The sequence below is a fragment of the Lepisma saccharinum genome, chromosome 3 (assembly GCF_977018435.1).
Source record: "Lepisma saccharinum chromosome 3, izLepSacc3.1, whole genome shotgun sequence".
In the NCBI taxonomy this organism is placed as follows: domain Eukaryota; kingdom Metazoa; phylum Arthropoda; class Insecta; order Zygentoma; family Lepismatidae; genus Lepisma; species Lepisma saccharinum.
In genome coordinates, this window is record NC_139231.1 from 27,351,470 (window position 1) to 27,368,894 (window position 17,425).

Here is a 17,425-nt window from a genome sequence, read left to right on the forward strand (position 1 = left end):
TAACCCCTGTAGGTCATCGAATCTCATGCCACGAAGCACAGACTTAGCTCAGACTTAAGTAGTTAAGTTCAAAGTGGGAGAAACCGAAAGTGTGGATATGACAAGAAGTGGCAGGCCATCAACGTCGTTGACCAACGAGAACCGCCATGGGGATGATGAGCTCATTCGAGAGGATAGACGCATTACCAGCCAGGAAATTTCCTATGGGTCAGCACATGCAATGGTTGAGAGTTTGGGATACCATAAAGTCTGAGCTAAGTCTGTGCTTCGCGGCATGAGATTCGATGACCTACAGGAGGTTAAAACATCTCTAAACGGTGGGACAGGGAGTGTTCTGTGGAATTTTTACAAACTGGTTTTGAGGGCTGGATAAAACGCTGGCACAAATGCATCGAACGTGATGGGAACTATGTGTAAGGATAACTCTGAGTAGAGGACACTACAGGCAAATTATATGTATGTTCATTGTTTCAATCTTTCCATTATTAAACAAATTATACCTCAACAGGCAAAACCTTTTGATACCACCTCATATATACACATTTTTTTAACCGAAGAAAAATAAGTTTCCATGAAAATGCTAACATGCAGTTACCTATTGTGCTTACATACTTCACTTCAAGCAGCTATAAATAATTTATTTTGAGAAAGAGATTAAACCTGACTGCTAACCTGAATACTGTCATATATACAGTGGAACTTCAATTTTACATTTTTCAGGTGACCAAGCTTAAAAAACTTTAAAATACGGAAAAATGCAAAATCAGGGAAACTTTTATACCATTTTGCTCTAATGGGACCATAAAAGTTGAATGCATAATGTGGGAAAATGTAAAACTGTGGAACATAAAATTGAGGTTCCACTGTATAAAGTAAAATGGTCAACACAGTTTTCACCACCATTTTATTATTTTTGGCCATTACTATTATCCACCTGTCCGCATGCACGTTGGCCATGCGGTCTAAGGCATCATGTTTTGAGCTCTGGCTAAGGAACACGCGCAAGTTCAAATTTCCTGGGAGAAGCGTAACCTGGTCATTTAAACCTACAACAACTGGGGGTACATTGTGATTATCACACATTACCCCATAACTGGTTGGATATCTAACACCTCGGGAGATGGGAGTGAAGCTGGCAGATTGTAGATAGGCCCTGGCCTTCAAGGGCTGTTGTGCCAAGGATTATATTTTATAAAAGTAAGAACATTTTAAACAAAATTCTGGCAGATTGCTGTGGTATAGCTCCACGGGAAAACTTACATATTCAAAATTATAATATTCTACAATTGCTATAATTTTCAACTATCGGTATCAGTGAGAATCGATAAGAGTATTTGGCAATTGCGTTGGTAATGGTTTGAAGTGATATTGGTTCAGTCCTAGTTATCTTATTGTATGTGTATTTTTCTCAAATTTGTGGCACATGTTGACATCTCATTTGTTCCAATTAGGGACGTGCCGAAGCCGATTACAGATGTATGAAAATCGGCAGAAATTGACAGATCGGCATCGGCAAAAATCCGATATTTAAACCGGTACAGATTATACTAGAGTTTTATCTTCTAATAAGTTTTATATTCTAGTTTTGTAATAAAATTATTGCAAACTCTCATTTAGAGGATCAACCTAACTCAAAATTGGAAATAAAACAGTACATTGCTGAACCAGGAACTGCTGTTGTATTGGAAATTCAAAAATGAGTATTCAAACCTGAAGCAAGTGCTGAGAAAATACTTGGGCATACCTGCTGCATCAGTATTCAGTGATTGAGTGTTTAGTGTTGCTGAAAAGATTTGCGATAAGAGAAGAAGTAGGTTACTTCCTGAAGTGCTTCCAAAACTCGTGTTTAAACAAAAATACGTTAGAGTATTCAAATTGGTCTACTTACGCAAGTGAGTATGTATTCTTACGTGGACGACGTTTCGGAAGCTTTACTGCTTCCTTCCTCAGGTTGTCGTTTTCACCTCGGAATATCAAGCCATGTCAGAGAAGTGTCATGTAAGGATACTGGGTGAAAGGTTCGGGTTAAAAACACTTCATAGTGCTTGACCTATACAGAATTAAAACCACTTTGCTAAAAACCCCTTAAAACTCACAATAAAACATGTAAAAACCACCGCTACGGTAAACTGGAGTGGCCGTTGAGAGCCTAAACTCCCTGTCAAGGAGAAGCGAGCGGGCAGATGGCGCCGCGCAGTATCCTTACATGACACTTCTCTGACATGGCTTGATATTCCGAGGTGAAAACGACAACCTGAGGAAGGAAGCAGTAAAGCTTCCGAAACGTCGTCCACGTAAGAATACATACTCACTTGCGTAAGTAGACCAATTTGAATACTCTAACGTATTTTTGTTTATAGATAGTGAGTAATACGCACGTAACCAATATGTTATAAAACTCGTGTTTCTGAAGTTGAATCTGGCAGCAGTAAATTGCCAATATTAAGAACAGGAATTCATTTTGCATTTCAAAGAACTTCCTTGTGTACTAATGTTAAATCTCTTGAGAATCCATATTCTTAAAGGTTCACATAACCAGCATTTGTAGATGCAAATGTACATTCGCATCTCTTGAGAGTATATATGTATGATATGCAATAGAAATGTACATAGTAAATTTATTTTTGTCATGATGAAAATAACATCCCATTTCTGTTTAATAATCTTATGTATCGAAATCGGTTAAATATTGGCATCGGTATAGGTTCCAAAAATTATTGGTGAGTGTATCGGCATCGGTAAATTTTCAGCTTCGTCACATCCCTAGTTCCAATCAATACAAAACCAAGACAAACAAAAAATCTCAGCATTACATGTTATTCTTCAAAAGAGTGCACTAAAGGGAATCAGGATTTTCATCACAGAATTAATATATGCAAATGAAACAGCCTCCTTACCTGTCCATGCTACGAATCTGATTGTGAAGAGCCAGAAACGACACTGGAGAATCAATAGCTTCTCTGGACTTTGCACAAAGACGAACAACTTTCAGCCCTGTTCTATGGATCTTCTCTGTGAGTTGATCCACTGCAATGTTTGATGGGGCACACACTAGCACTGGACCACCATTCTGTTTCACCAAATGATACACAATGGTAGCTGATGTCACGGTTTTGCCTGTTCCGGGTGGGCCTTGAATTAGGGACAATGGGCGTTGAAGAGCATGTTTCACAGCATACACCTAAATAAATGAAAATAGTAATGGCGATGATAATTTTGTTAGCAATGAAATAAACTAATATGTTATTCCACATCTTCCATCATGTAAGATTCTACAATTTCTTGCTCAAGTAACTCTCATCCAAAATTCTAACAAGGTACAGTAGTTGATACCTTTCAGGAGTAACAAGTATGGAAACATTTTAAACCATGTAAAATTCTATGACAAAATGGATTTCCTTAAATAATTAAACTTTTTTAATACTGTATTTACTCATGTATAATGCACAAAAACTGTGGTCCGTATTATGCATGAAATATTTTGGACAAGCAAGAGGAAACCATGCATGATTTCACTATGTAACTGTGTACAACACGTATAATATCAACAGGCACAAATAACAATTACTTGGTTAGATTTCTTTAGTAATAATATTAAAACACTATGGGAGCAGGGGCGGCCGCTCATAAGGACGATACGGGCGCCGCACTGCCGTGTGTAATCACAAGCGAACAAACATTGCTTTAACATTTATATATTATCTTTTACATTGTCTGAATTACAAATATTCCGTTGCTTATAGATCGTTGGTTAGTCGGTTCTGTATTCATTCTTCTGCGACAATTGCGAAGTTTGCACACCACGTGCGGGGGAATACGGAACTTCAGAGAGAAATCTGGCGGGGCGCCGTCCTCCCACCTTATGAGACGTAGAGCATTCTCAGGCGCGGCCGCGAGGGGTAAGAGGCGAGGGAACTGGCGGAATAACACGCACGTGATCTGTGGCTGGGAGGACGGAGGGTTTGTCGTCCGAAACCAACCCCCTAGGCGAAGCTGGCCCTCTCTCCAGAGAACAGTAAACAATGGAAAGTTGCCAGAAGCAAAGAAGTTAACACAAGAAGGAAAATTACCAACCGTCGAAAGAAATCATTCTGTATTCCATAGAGCAATAAATAATGCAATTTCCAATGAGGAAAGAAAATATCGGTAACTGAAAAAGTACAGACAGGTGCTTGATATTTGTTATTTACCGTCGCTTTCTGCTACTTTTTGGTAATCATGACGATGAGGATAAGTGATAATTAAATGATGGACGGGCACTCACAAAGAACACCCATGTCCAGGCCGGGATTCGAACCCAGGATCCATGGCTTTGCAATGATGTATGCTAGCCACGGAAGTCGGCTACAGCTTTAATTACATGTTTTGATTAGGACGTTTTGAAAAAACCCTGATAGTGTGACAAAGTTTCACAATTTCTTTTCAAGCCGGCTGTTAAATAAATTAGAAACTAGTCATCTAAACTCACCAAGAGCCGCTACAGGAACCTGTGTACTACGAATTTCTGAAAATTTGGCAAAATTGTCTGGCAACCCCGAGACAATAAAATGACTGCATGGGTAGATGATAGCATTGACACTTGTTGCAAAGAGAATACTCGATTTTCTTTGCTTGTTGTTTCTTCGTCTTCCATGGAAAAGTGAAGCTTTTTCGGTAGTGTGCTGTAGTTGTGCGTTTGTTGCGATGAGCTATGTGGAGAACTTGTTGGTGCGAAGTTTTTCTACCAGAAGTCTGGATGAATAAAATAAACACAAAAAACCTAGGCCGGGGTAGACCGAATTTGAATCTAGAACAAGCATGTCTGAAGAAGATTTCTGGTAAGTTTGAGTTTTTACTGTAGAGCTTGAGCTTCTGGTAACGCAGATATCACCTTTCCAGTGAGATATTTACTTTGCTGCCCTATTTCATATATCAATTAGTCATGTTGGACAGGAAACGTTCTTTTGTGTAACATTTTTACTAGTAATTTTCACGTTCAATGCACGTAAATATTCGTCATTGTGCTTATCAATATTCCCCTCTGTTAAGTTAAAAACAAACAACTAAATCTGTTAGAACTCTATTTCTTCTTCCATCTTTCGTAATCTTTGCATTACTGTTAAATAATTATTAATTTATCATAATATGAGCAAACGTGCAAAACATGATATTCAGTAAAGACGAATATATCAATTTCTTATCATGTTGGCTGTTATATACGAAATTAATCAATTAAACTCACATTACAAGTAGAGCAAATTTGTGAGCTGTCGCACCTCCACTTTGGTTCACCATGAGCCGCCACTGTATGGGAGTATTTGTTGGGCAAGAAATAAATGGAAATAACATCCTGAGTTCTGCTTCTGCTACAGAATGAACAAGGTGGTTACATAAGTGAAAGCTTTGGGAAGATAAACATTGTGGAGGGAGAGGGTGGAGGTGGTGTGGGTTGGTGACTCACTGAATAAGTATGATGCCATATGCTCTTGATCAGCATACCTACAACTAAGGATGCCATTTCTTGAACATGATACAGGATTTTTCACTTGCTCTCAGCTCCTGATTTTGACATACAAATCGAACTATTGGTCATAAAGTAATGCAATTTGCAATGAACATACCTTGGTGCATGAGAAGCATGGTGACGTCACAGCACAGGTTGGAAATGGTCGTCATTAGCAACAATGCATGCCTGCATGTGTATCTCCATGTTACAGAAGGTAGCCACCAACACATCAGGAGTCACAGCGTCTATTTCCCGCCAAATGCTGTCTTGCAGTTCCATGTTAGTGTGTGGCTTCTTGCTATAGACCTCTCCTTTTAGCATGCTCGACCGGAAGAAATCACAGGCTGTTCCACTGAGTACTGACTCATACTGTACTGTAATCACGAACCACTGATTGTAAGCACGAACTTTCAACGTAACACAGACTACTATCAGGTGCATCACAACAGCAGGGCCAAGTAATCGCACTGAAAGCACACATCTGTGCAATTGGCATTTAACAGCAGAATCACCGAGATGCATGGCGCAAGCCCACGCAAGGACTAGAGACTGTGGCACCATCAACAATGACATCACCATGCTTTTCATACATCAAGGTATGACCAATAGTTTGATTTTTAGAAGCAAAAATCAGTGTCCGAGATCGAGTGAAACACCCTGTATAATTGTTTGTAGTTTTACCCAAGGAAAACCAGGGTGCGCATTTGTACATTCGTGAATGCTGTACTGTGATAATCATTTAACTTCTTTAATAATATTTAGGAACAAAGCAGTTGCATTTATTGTTACCTCCATTAACATCGGGAAACCGGAACAAAACACAAAATGGTATAAAAATTGAAAGCCATAAACTGTTATATATATATTCTTGGGATACCTCCATCCTTAGGATATGGAAGAAAGGATATAAAACTTAACTCAGAACACTCAAAGAACAAATTCCTGCTTGGTGTTACTGAGTGACATGAGTTTATACCTTCTATCCTTCCTTATCCTACAAACAGGGTAAAATATCTCCATAAGCATGAACAGCACTTTCTGGTCTTCTATTTTCATGCTGTTTTGTGTTTTCTCCTCTTTCCTGATTTTAATGAAGGTAAGACTGTGTACTTTCTGCAAAAGTTTAACATGATATATTAGAATCAGAGACGATCAGTAAACTCTCACCTGAGATCTATTTAAATCTGGTAAGTTTGGAGCTGAGAAGTGTTTAGGTAAATGACATCTAAATAAAACTTCTTCAACTTCATGCCCAAGAAGACGATGGTAAATATAGCCTGAGACAGAAGTATCATCAACGGCAAACTTTCTTAATGCTAACTGCATTCTGAAAGTAAACAACAGATAAAAAATTAAAATTTGGACATAATGACAAAATTAGTAAAAATCTCTTCAGGCATAAACAAAATCTACTTTTTTGCAGTAGTATCACAAATGTATTGAAAGTATTTCTGAAACTGTGCAAAAACTTCTAAAGATCTGTATTTACAGTAACAAGGTATGTCTTAATATACATTACCATTTGTAGCCTAAGTATAAAATAGTACTGTATCAATAAAAATTAAATAATAAAAACCAACTGTATTTTTTTATAAAAATCAAAATGTCAAATTTAATCACCTTCAAATTTTAATAGCAAAATAAATGGCTGATTATAATATTACTTTTAACTTATTTGCAACATTATTTAATCAAATAAATAATTTCACAAATTCATGGTTTTGTACTTCGCACTTATAATTGAGGGGCTTAGTGGAAAATCGAGATAACAACAAATTTGGATTTGTGACAAACTTTCACAGTCCATTTGCATATCACATGGGTTGTACACCCACATTAATGAAACAACACAATTGTTTTTCTGACAAGTTGAGTCAACACCAGAAAGTTAGTGTAATAATGATCTATCCTCTTTGCTTGTTATCGCAATGAAGCATGTAAAATGTGTTGCGGTCTGCCATTGGTTACAAGCCAGGTAATCATCCATTCGTGGTCACTCTTCTATTTTACTGTTGAAAGTAAACATGGCAGCTGTGAGAGAAGGTGTGAGTTGTTCCAGTCTTGTGTGCTCACCTGTAAAACCACGGAAACGACAGATAAAGGAAGAAAATTAGAAAGACAATGAACGTAAGAGCAAGAGGAACACAGGTAAAATGAACGTTGGACGTACAGGCAAAGAGGTACCAAACAAAGCACATAGTGATGTGGTGTGTTGCAGAAGTGAATGGTGCAGGTACATGGACAGACTCCGAGTCAAAAGATAACATTTTCCTTTCCTTTTTTAACATGGGCACCTTAACAAACAAAATGTCTTATCTTTTTGGTGTGATCCGCAGGTCATCATGTGAACGACTGGACAGTGCATGGCATCACTGAGTGTAGATTGTGTACCGCTCGTGGCGAAAGAGAAGCAAGGAAGAAAGATTTGTCTGCAAACAATGCATTCACCACCAGAAGATGGTAGAGGTAGACATTACAACAGGCCACATGCTATTGCACAGGAAGAATTGAATATTGTCAGGAATCGCATCACGTCTTTCCCAAGATACCGTTCGCACTACAGTAGGGCTTCAAACCCAGAACACTCGTATGTAGTTGCAGTGCAAACAAAAGACTATTACTCCAGTGAAGTTACACACATATCGACATGTATTCAACCATGAGTTCAAGATTGCATTTCAAGTGTCATGCACCGATACATGCAAAACATGTGATTCGATGCAGCATGTGCAACCTAAGCCACCCGAATAAGAGTTGCATCTTCGTAAAGCCGAAGCTGCATATCAGTCCTTGAGGAATGCAAAAAATGAGTGCCAAGACGTTGACAGCAACACAATAGTTACGTCATGGATCTCGAACAAGCACTTCCAACACCGATGATCAGCATGGAGACTGTGTTCTAACTGTGGCAGTTGTGGACATACTGCTTTGGAATCCATTTCTGTCATGACGATTCTGCGGTTATGTTTATCTGACCAGAATCTGTCGCATCTTGGGGTAGTGAAGAAATTGGAACCTGTATCCTCAGAGTGATGACAAACCTACCGGAAGATGTTCACAGCAGGTCTACTGTAATACAACCTTGGTGACAATGAAGTTCGACCAGAAAGGAATACGTGATTAAATGCACAGAGGCATAGGCAGTGGAATGGGTGACCCGCAGAAGTGACGCATGTGTGTAAGAGGAGGCGTGTGAGCAGGCAAGAATCGTGATCCCAGCATGTTGCACCCAAGGTCACGTAAAGAACGAAAACGGGGAACTATACACGTGACATTGAACTTCGATGAGGCACCAGACCCATACGGAAAATTCCAGAAAGTGGCGCATTCGACGGAAGCTTGACGTCACGGACACGATAAGGGAGTCCGCCGTATATAAGTGCGTGCTGTGCATCGAGGAACCGCAGTGCATCATCACCATGGCCAGGGGCAAACATATTGACAACACCGTGAGGAGAAGAGTGGTGGAGTTGCAACGGGATGGACTCAGTGAACGGGAAATAGGGTGCCAACTGAACTTACCCAAGTCAACCATCCACTGCATCACCAAACACCACCAAAATACGGGTACTACAGAGCCAGGTAAGGCCCCCGGTCGAAAACGCCTGCTGAGCGCGCGTGACCTACGGATATTTAGGTGCTATATCCAGACCAACAATCATGTTTCTGTGGCCGAATTACGACTATGGACTTGAGAACGCTTTCACATTGAAGTGTCAACCAGAACCAATCGCCGTTACCTACAGCGATGCGGTTACCGAGTGTACGCATGTACAAGGCGAAACGTAAACCCTTCCTTTCCATGTTGAACAAAGGCAATCGACTACGGTGGGCACGAATGTCCGGGAATGGACATTTCGGCAGTGGAACAGGGTTTTGTGGATGGACGAATCCATTTTCAATGTTGTGTACGGGAAAATACGGAAAACAGTCATTTGTCGGAAGGAGGAACAGAATGAAGCAAAATGTTATGCACGTCGGGTACAGAAACCTGCGTCAGTGATGGTATGGGGATGCATGACGGCATCTGGGGTTGGCCAACTACACGTCTGTGAGGGCATTGTGAATGCACACGCCTATACACGCATACTGGAGCGGCATCTTCCCACAGTGTGAAGGCACCTGTTCCACAGGCGGCGTCTCATCTTTCAACACGACAATGCCAGGCCTCATACAGCGCGGCTGACAAGAGAATGGTTGACTCGCCATCACTGGCGAACTCTGCCATGGCCACCATCGAGTCCCGACCTCTCGCCCATTGAGAATGTGTGGCGTGTTCTTAAGCGACGTGTGCAACAGAGGGGACCCACGACAGTGGCTGCTCTTATCGCCTGCCTGCAGGAGGAATGGCACCGCATCGATGTGGAATACCTTGAACGACTAGTCCGCAGCATGCCCCGACGCATTGCCACAGTTATTCGCCGACGGGGCGGCGTCACACCATGGTAAACAGGATCCCCTCTAACAGTGGTCGAACTTCAATGTCATGTGTAGATGGACGAAAATGTTTCATTTTGTGTGGACACCATACATTGCTGCGTTGCAGCGGAAATTTATGTTTTCCTTTGTTCCATGTAGCCTGCTGAATAAAATATGTTCAGCATATGCATGTGTTCTCCTTCTTTCACAATGCACTCCTATATTTGTGACTGGTCGAACTTCATTGTCACTAAGGTTGTAGTATATAGTGATTCTTGCATTGGACAAAATACGAAGTCAGTAATAATGGCCCTGTGGATGTACTTGCTGGACATTACCCATCTCAAAACAATAGAGCATAGGTTTTGGTCCCGGGCCACACTTTCCTACCATGTGACGCAGAATTCGGCATCATTAAGAGGTCTAAGAGGAAAACACAGTCTGTTTATACACCCTCGCAATGGATAACACTAATAAGGAAGGCAAGCAAAAATAATTCCTTTACAGTAAAGGAAATGAACACCCAGGACATGAAGGCACTGTCAACCGTATTGTCACTTCTGACAATACGAAAAATAAAACCGAAGATGGACAAATCTTCAATATGAGACAAGCAACGTGCATGCGTTTCACGAACGGCAGCCACATCATCCAAGTGTGATACACGTACTCCGAATGTGAGCCGTGGAGTAACGTGAGTTTCCAACGAGGAAGAGGGCGGCCACCATCCTTACGGCAAGTGGTTTTGAAATGCAAGTATCTGGAAGCTAGGGCTATCCAGAAGGCTAAATATGATAATATCATGACAATGTTGCAGTACATTCTACCCAATTACCACCAGTTTTACACAACTGAAGTGAAACACAGGGGGAAGCAAGTCAAGTATGTGGTGTCATCAAAGAGATTGACGACAGTGACATCGAGTGATACAATCATATGCACTTCCTCACAAAGGAATTGACGTTAGTTTCTGTTGATTTGCAGTGCAATATTACAGACATTCCTTTACATTGTACTGTTAGAATTGTGTAACTCTCTTGCATATTAGTGTTGGTGCCTTGAAACGCAAAACTTTCTTTTTCTTGAAAACATGCTAATGTGAGATACACTGTTATTCCACTAAGCCCCTCAATTAGGGCTGAAGTTATCAGTATGGACATCTAAAACTTGAAATGGTATAGTTTAGGTATTAGGTACATCAAAAAGCTATTATTTTCTTTTTTTAATTTTAATTTCCTGCTTCTGGTTCTGTATTGCCATACAAAATTATAATCTTGTTGCATTCATTTCATATACATAATAACAAAGATGAAAATTATTCATGTGGATATTAAAATTATATTTTAATTTAATATAATAAGCAAAATGTTTTCAAATCAAACTTGAGCTTTTGTTTATCATAAAACCAAATGTCATTTAATATACCAATTTTTAGCCCAAATCGCGCGAGCATGCTTGTGTGTGTGTGTGCACACACAAAATCTTAACTCAAACAAAAATAAATGACAATTGTCTCAACATTTCAATTCAAAGAACTAAAACAATGAAAGCAGGTTAAATTAAGTTATTTAATGCTGTTGAATTCTTTAATCTTTACTACAGATAACGAGTATCTGGCATTTCCCATGTAGTAAAATATTTTATGAATATTAAAACACAGAAACAAATTGAGCTCACCGGTCAAAGGAAGTGGATTTCCAGATGAAGTCAACCACAAAATTGGATATACACTCCGTAGGAGCTCCACTGTTGCTCTTCAGCTCAATCCCCACTTCCTCACCATAGTTATCTGGGATCTTTATCACATGGCCTACTCCAGACCATGGTTTGTGTAATTCGCCAAGATAGCGTAAACGCAGTTCATCACCATGCATCAACTTCATGTCTGAAATATTTAGCAATTTAACATTATAATTACATTCAAACACTACTACTTATAACATCTGCAAGAACATTATTACTACACTATATGAGATGATTGTAGCTATCAGAAATGGTGAGATGGATGGAACGATCAGAAATTTTAACACATACATATAAAAAATTTACATACACCATAGCAATATTCAATGAGGTAGTATTTGAAGAAAATTAATGACTCCTTCACCTTGTTCCTTGCACTTGCATTTTTATTTAAGTTCACTTTTCTGTCACTTTTGGCTAATTGCATCAAGGATGAGTGATGATTAGATGAAACTGATGACAGAACACAAGAAGAAAACCTACGTTCAAGTCAGGACTCGAAACTGGTAACTTTCGTGGCAAGATCGAAAGTCTACAACTTTACACACTAGTGTCACCAATACTGTGGTTCATTAATGAATGTGACCAGGTGATTGCAGTGAGTTTTGACATCGAGAAAGGAAATATGAATTTGGAAATATACAAAACCAGAGTCCATGAATTACACCATTATGGCCATAAAAGTAAACTGGAAATTTTTACCAATATACCAATATGCCTATTATCGATGGATTCTGATTGAGTACCAATTAAATATGTCCCAAATCGTAATATACAGACTGTATTATGCAAAATACATGTCATTATATCCATATCAGTATCATGTGCTGAAAGTAGATTCCATGGCAGTTATTTTAATATTTTACTTGTTTAGTATGTACAGTTGTAAATTGAACCTCAATTTAAAATTTTTCAGATGATCAAGGTCAAAGCACTTAAAATGTGGGAAAACTGTATAGCATTTTGCTCTAGTTAGGACTATGAAGATTGAATCTACAGGGTGGCTCAATAAGTCACTTAACACCCCCAGTACAAGGCCACTGCAGCACGCAACATGGAAATGGTGATGACCAATCGTTATCAGGCCAAGGGGGAACCACATTGATGCCACCCACACGGTCGGCGGCCATCTTGATGTCCGCCATCTTGAATTCAACTTCAGAATTTTAAATGGGAAGGGGGTCATGCGACATATCAAAATGGGCTAGAATTTCACGAGAAATGCAATGGTGAAGGTTTTTTCGACGTATCTTTAACCAGTAAAAAGTTATGACTGAATTCTTGTACCAATTTGCTACTTTTCGAGGTGTTAGAAAAATGCCTTAAAATTTGTTTAGTTGTTCGGTAATGCATCGAGATCAAAGTGACGTCTATGGAGAGACGTTCGCATGCCATTGCACATTATTTTAATTGGATACATCCATGAAGAGCTGTGCATTATGAATGGTTGTCGCAAACAATTTACAGTGTGACGCTTCCATTGAATTAGAAGTCCTTCAGTGACAAGGCTAATGTTTATGTTCATAAGGAAGTTCATAAACAGAATATTCGATGATTTTTATCTGATAACTCATTTTCGACAGATCAAAGCTGAATGGTTAGTGTTGGTAAGTTAATGGTGTGGCGTGCTGTGTGGAACACGATTGGTTAGTCAATTTTCCATCAACGGAACCTTAAATGCTTAGGGCTACTTGGATTTGTTAAATAAACAGTTTTTTTCATCCTTGCTTATGGAAGAAGGTACTTTTTACAGAGTTTTTTCAATAGGGAAGAACACCAGAACACTTATGGGAACGTTATGAACCAGTTTTTGTCCAAAGTTAGTTATCAAATGACAAGAGTCACATATTCTGTTTATGAACTTCCTTACGAACATAAACATTAGCCTTGTCACTGTGAAGGACTTTTAATTCAATGGAAGCGTCACACTGTAAATTGTTTGCGACAACCATTCATAATGCACAGCTCTTCATGGATTTATCTGATTAAAATAATGTGCAATGGCATGCGAACGTCTCTCCATAGATGTCACTTTGATCTCGATGCATTACAAATTTTAAGGCATTTTTCTAACACCTCGAAAAGGAGCAAATTGGTACAAGAATTCAGTCATAACTTTTTACTGGTTAAAGATACGTCGAAAAAACCTTCACCATTGCATTTCTCATGAAATTCTAGCCCATTTTGATATGTCGCACGACCCCCTTCCCATTTAAAATTCTGAAGTTGAATTCAAGATGGCGGACATCAAGATGGCCGCCGACCATGTGGGTGGCGTCAATGTGGTTCCCCCTTGGCCAGATAACGATTGGTCATCGCCAATTTCAAATTCCATGCCGCTATGGCCTTGTAATGAGGGTGTTAAGTGACTTATTGAGCCACCCTGTATAATGAGGGAAAATGTAAACCTGGGGAATATAAAATCAGGGTTCCACTGTTTTTATATTGTAACGTTTATAACTGCTATAATGCTCAAGTATGTTAAGTACCATTTCACAAAGCAGTCATTGTGAGGATTAAAGTATGTAAAGCTACCACATGTGGAGGTACCATCCTCAACATTCACAACCTCAGCCATTTGTGGAGGTGGTAAGATCAGCACACAGCTTGAACAATACCCCATTTTGTGTTTCTTACCCAACTTTTACTGCCAGAAAATGCCAACAAGAAAGTGGCAAACATTGGAGACTTTTTAGTGTGTAGTTTGCATTGTGTTACATTCTTAAAAGTTAGAACTTTTACTATCAATCTATACCAGATTAATGCAAAATCAGGATTTGCAAAAGACACAGACCCCCAGTCATAACTGTGTAAAGGGGGAAGTTGAGGTTTTCATGACAGTAAATTTTGTTAGGACATCATGATAATGAGAGAATTGGCAAAACTTTATTCTTTTACTTACCTTACTGTCATAGCACGGATTTTCTGCAGAGAGACACATTGTCCCATAACTGTATCAAGTGATTTATCCACACCCCTAACATCTCCCCAAAAATTTTATCAACACTCAATAAAATTATCAAAACGGTCCAATTTATAGTAATTTTGGCTCTAAATTTACCCATTTACCCCCCTCCTAAGATGGAAAATTCTTAATAAACCACCGACTTTACCTTTTGCTTGAATGGTGACCGATAAGTGTTCCACAAGGTACTCAAGTAAAAATAATTGAAAAATCTAGTTAGTCACCATTCAGTTTTTCAAAAAAGGGTATAAAAATCTACCTGTTACTTCAATTATTGGATGCACTTGGAAGGAAACGTCTTTTATATCTACCATGGTTGTACTTATATCAAAGATGCAATACATGCAAAAGACAAAACCTTATATTCCAGGAAGGACCTACTTTCAGGCTTCGTCCTTCAAAGTACTGGCAAAAACTTTTGAGTCAATGAGTGAGGACAAACTCTTTCCAAAATAAGATAATATAACTAGAATTACCTCCATCTGTTTTTGCAAGAGTGAAGTAAGCAATAGTCTTCTTGTTCAAGCCGACATCCCATCGGACTTCAATATTATCCTGAGTTTGCGATTCTTTTAACTTCTTGTCATAATCAGCTTCTAGTTTTACTAGTGGACCAAAGATATTCTGATACTGGTAGCCATCTTCATACCTGAAAATAAAAATTATACATAATTTAGAACCTAATTTATGCTTACTATAAAATTTTTGTCTCCTTACAAGCTAGACTCGACAAATGTAGATTTAGGGTTCCTAATTTTGGCGAAAACAAATTCTATGACTTTCCAAGGTTTTCCAGGCCATTTTAAAATACTGTCTTTATGCATTTACAGGGTGAGACAGTCAAAGGGGAAGATTTAAAAAAATCACAAAAAAAAAAGAGAGCAAATATTAAGTTTTTGAACATGAATGTACTGTACACGAGTGGAAATTACTAGTGTACCTGAAAAATGTTCATTTTTTGAATATGGTGTCAGTAAGATGGCACCCTTGGTTTTGCACACATTGTCGGAGTCTCAGAGTAAATCCACCCATGACCTTGCGTAGCATCTCCAACAGAATGTTGTGGATCTCTTGCCGAATTTGCTCCTTCAAATCATCCCTGGTTCTTGGAGGGTTGTCCTTGAATACTTTGGATTTGAGGTAACCGCAAAGAAAAAAGTCAGGAGAATTGGCAGGTCACGGAATATCGCCGAATCTGCTGATGAGACGACCAGGAAATGCGAGTCTAAGCACATCCATAGACCTCTGGCAGTATGGCTAGTTGCACCATCTTGCTGGAAGACTGTTTCTTTATCTGGGTTATAGCAAACGAGGGCAGGCAGAAAAAAGGTTACCAACATGTCAGCATAACATCCAGCATTTACAGTTACAGTGTTTATTTTCAAAAAGTAGGGGTCGATGATTCCACGAGATGATAATGCACACCACACTGTTACTTTTTCTGAATGGAGAGGCGTTTCAGGGAGAGTGTGTGGATTAATTTTAGATGGGCGGGTTTACTCTGAGACTCCGACAATGTGTGCAAAACCAAAGATGCCATCTTACTGACACCATATTCAAAAAATGAACATTTTTCAGGTACACTAGTAATTTTCCACTCATGTGCAGTACATTCATGTTCAAAAAATAAATTATATTTGCTCTCTATTTTTTGTGAATTTTTTTAAATCTTCCCGTTTGACTGCCTCACCCTGCATAATGTGCATGCGTGTATAATGCGAAAAGTGACAAACAATTATATCTCTTATATAATGCACAGTACAATTCAGGTTCAAGAAATGGATTTTCTTAGTTGCAGGTCATAAAGCTGTTGCTATGCCGATGAAGAGCAAATTACATCATACCTACTCAATGAATCGCCTGTTATGTGAACCAAGAAGAGAATATTGTTGTGTGCATACGAGTCACAAACGCAAGCCAACTCACCCCTTGTTTATTCTGTAGTAGAAGAAAGTGAGATCAAAATTAGGTTATGGATTTGCAGTGCTCAGGAAGTTACACGACACCTTCGTCAAACGGGAGGTGTCCAGAACCAGAACCTCGTTACTTTTTCAGGTGTCGCAAAATGTTCCGTTAAAAAGTGAAAAATCATGGAAATGGCCATTTCACTTTTATAGTGTTTTTATTTCCCAAATAACTATCACTAAAGAAATCCAACCTGATAATTTATATTTGTGCCTGTTGATATATATACGCATTATATGCAGTGACAGTGAAAACATGCATGGTTTCATGTTGACTGTCCGAATTATTCCATGCATAATATGCACCACAGTTTTTGGCGGCAAAAAATTTGGAAAAAAGTGCACACTATACATGAGTAGATAAAGTAAATTTCTTTGAACGTGCTAAGAACTAGGGTCTGGGGAATTATATGTATATACAACCTTTGTCAGAAAAGTTCCAGGACTGATTTTTTATTTCTTTACCTGTGATATTCACATACAAGAAATGTACTGGACTGTGCTGGAACATCTTACCTACAGCACTGATCTCTCACCCTGTGATTACCATTAGTTAGGACCACTTTAGCAAGTGACGGGAGGTCAACATTTCAAGAGGGATGGGGAGGTGGAAAACAACTCATGCAATTGGCTTCAGCACCAACCACTATGTTTCTATGCAACAGGCATTAAAAAATTACCAATCCAATGGCAAAAGTGGCTTGATTGCAGTGGAATGTATACAGGGTGGCTACTCTACGACCATGATAAAATTCAAGTATAATTCCCGGTTTTCAAGTCGAAATTTAAAAAAATTCAAGGGTATAAGTACATGTTTTCTCTATTTCAACCTTATGTACTACCGCCTCT

At 39.0% G+C, this 17,425-nt stretch overlaps 1 protein-coding gene across 1 annotated transcript in view; it reads right to left on the reverse strand.

Moving 5' to 3' along the window:
• The window catches only part of Upf1 (Upf1 RNA helicase), an 88,571-nt gene that overhangs the window by 37,518 nt on the left and 33,628 nt on the right, over positions 1-17,425 (reverse strand). Inside the window, exons 6-9 of the mRNA XM_083118366.1 lie at positions 15,089-15,261; positions 11,582-11,789; positions 6,653-6,812; positions 2,898-3,181 (exon numbers count right to left, since the gene is read on the reverse strand). Of these exons, the coding sequence (XP_082974492.1) occupies positions 2,898-3,181; positions 6,653-6,812; positions 11,582-11,789; positions 15,089-15,261 (825 nt within the window). The remainder of the gene's footprint in view (positions 1-2,897; positions 3,182-6,652; positions 6,813-11,581; positions 11,790-15,088; positions 15,262-17,425) is intronic.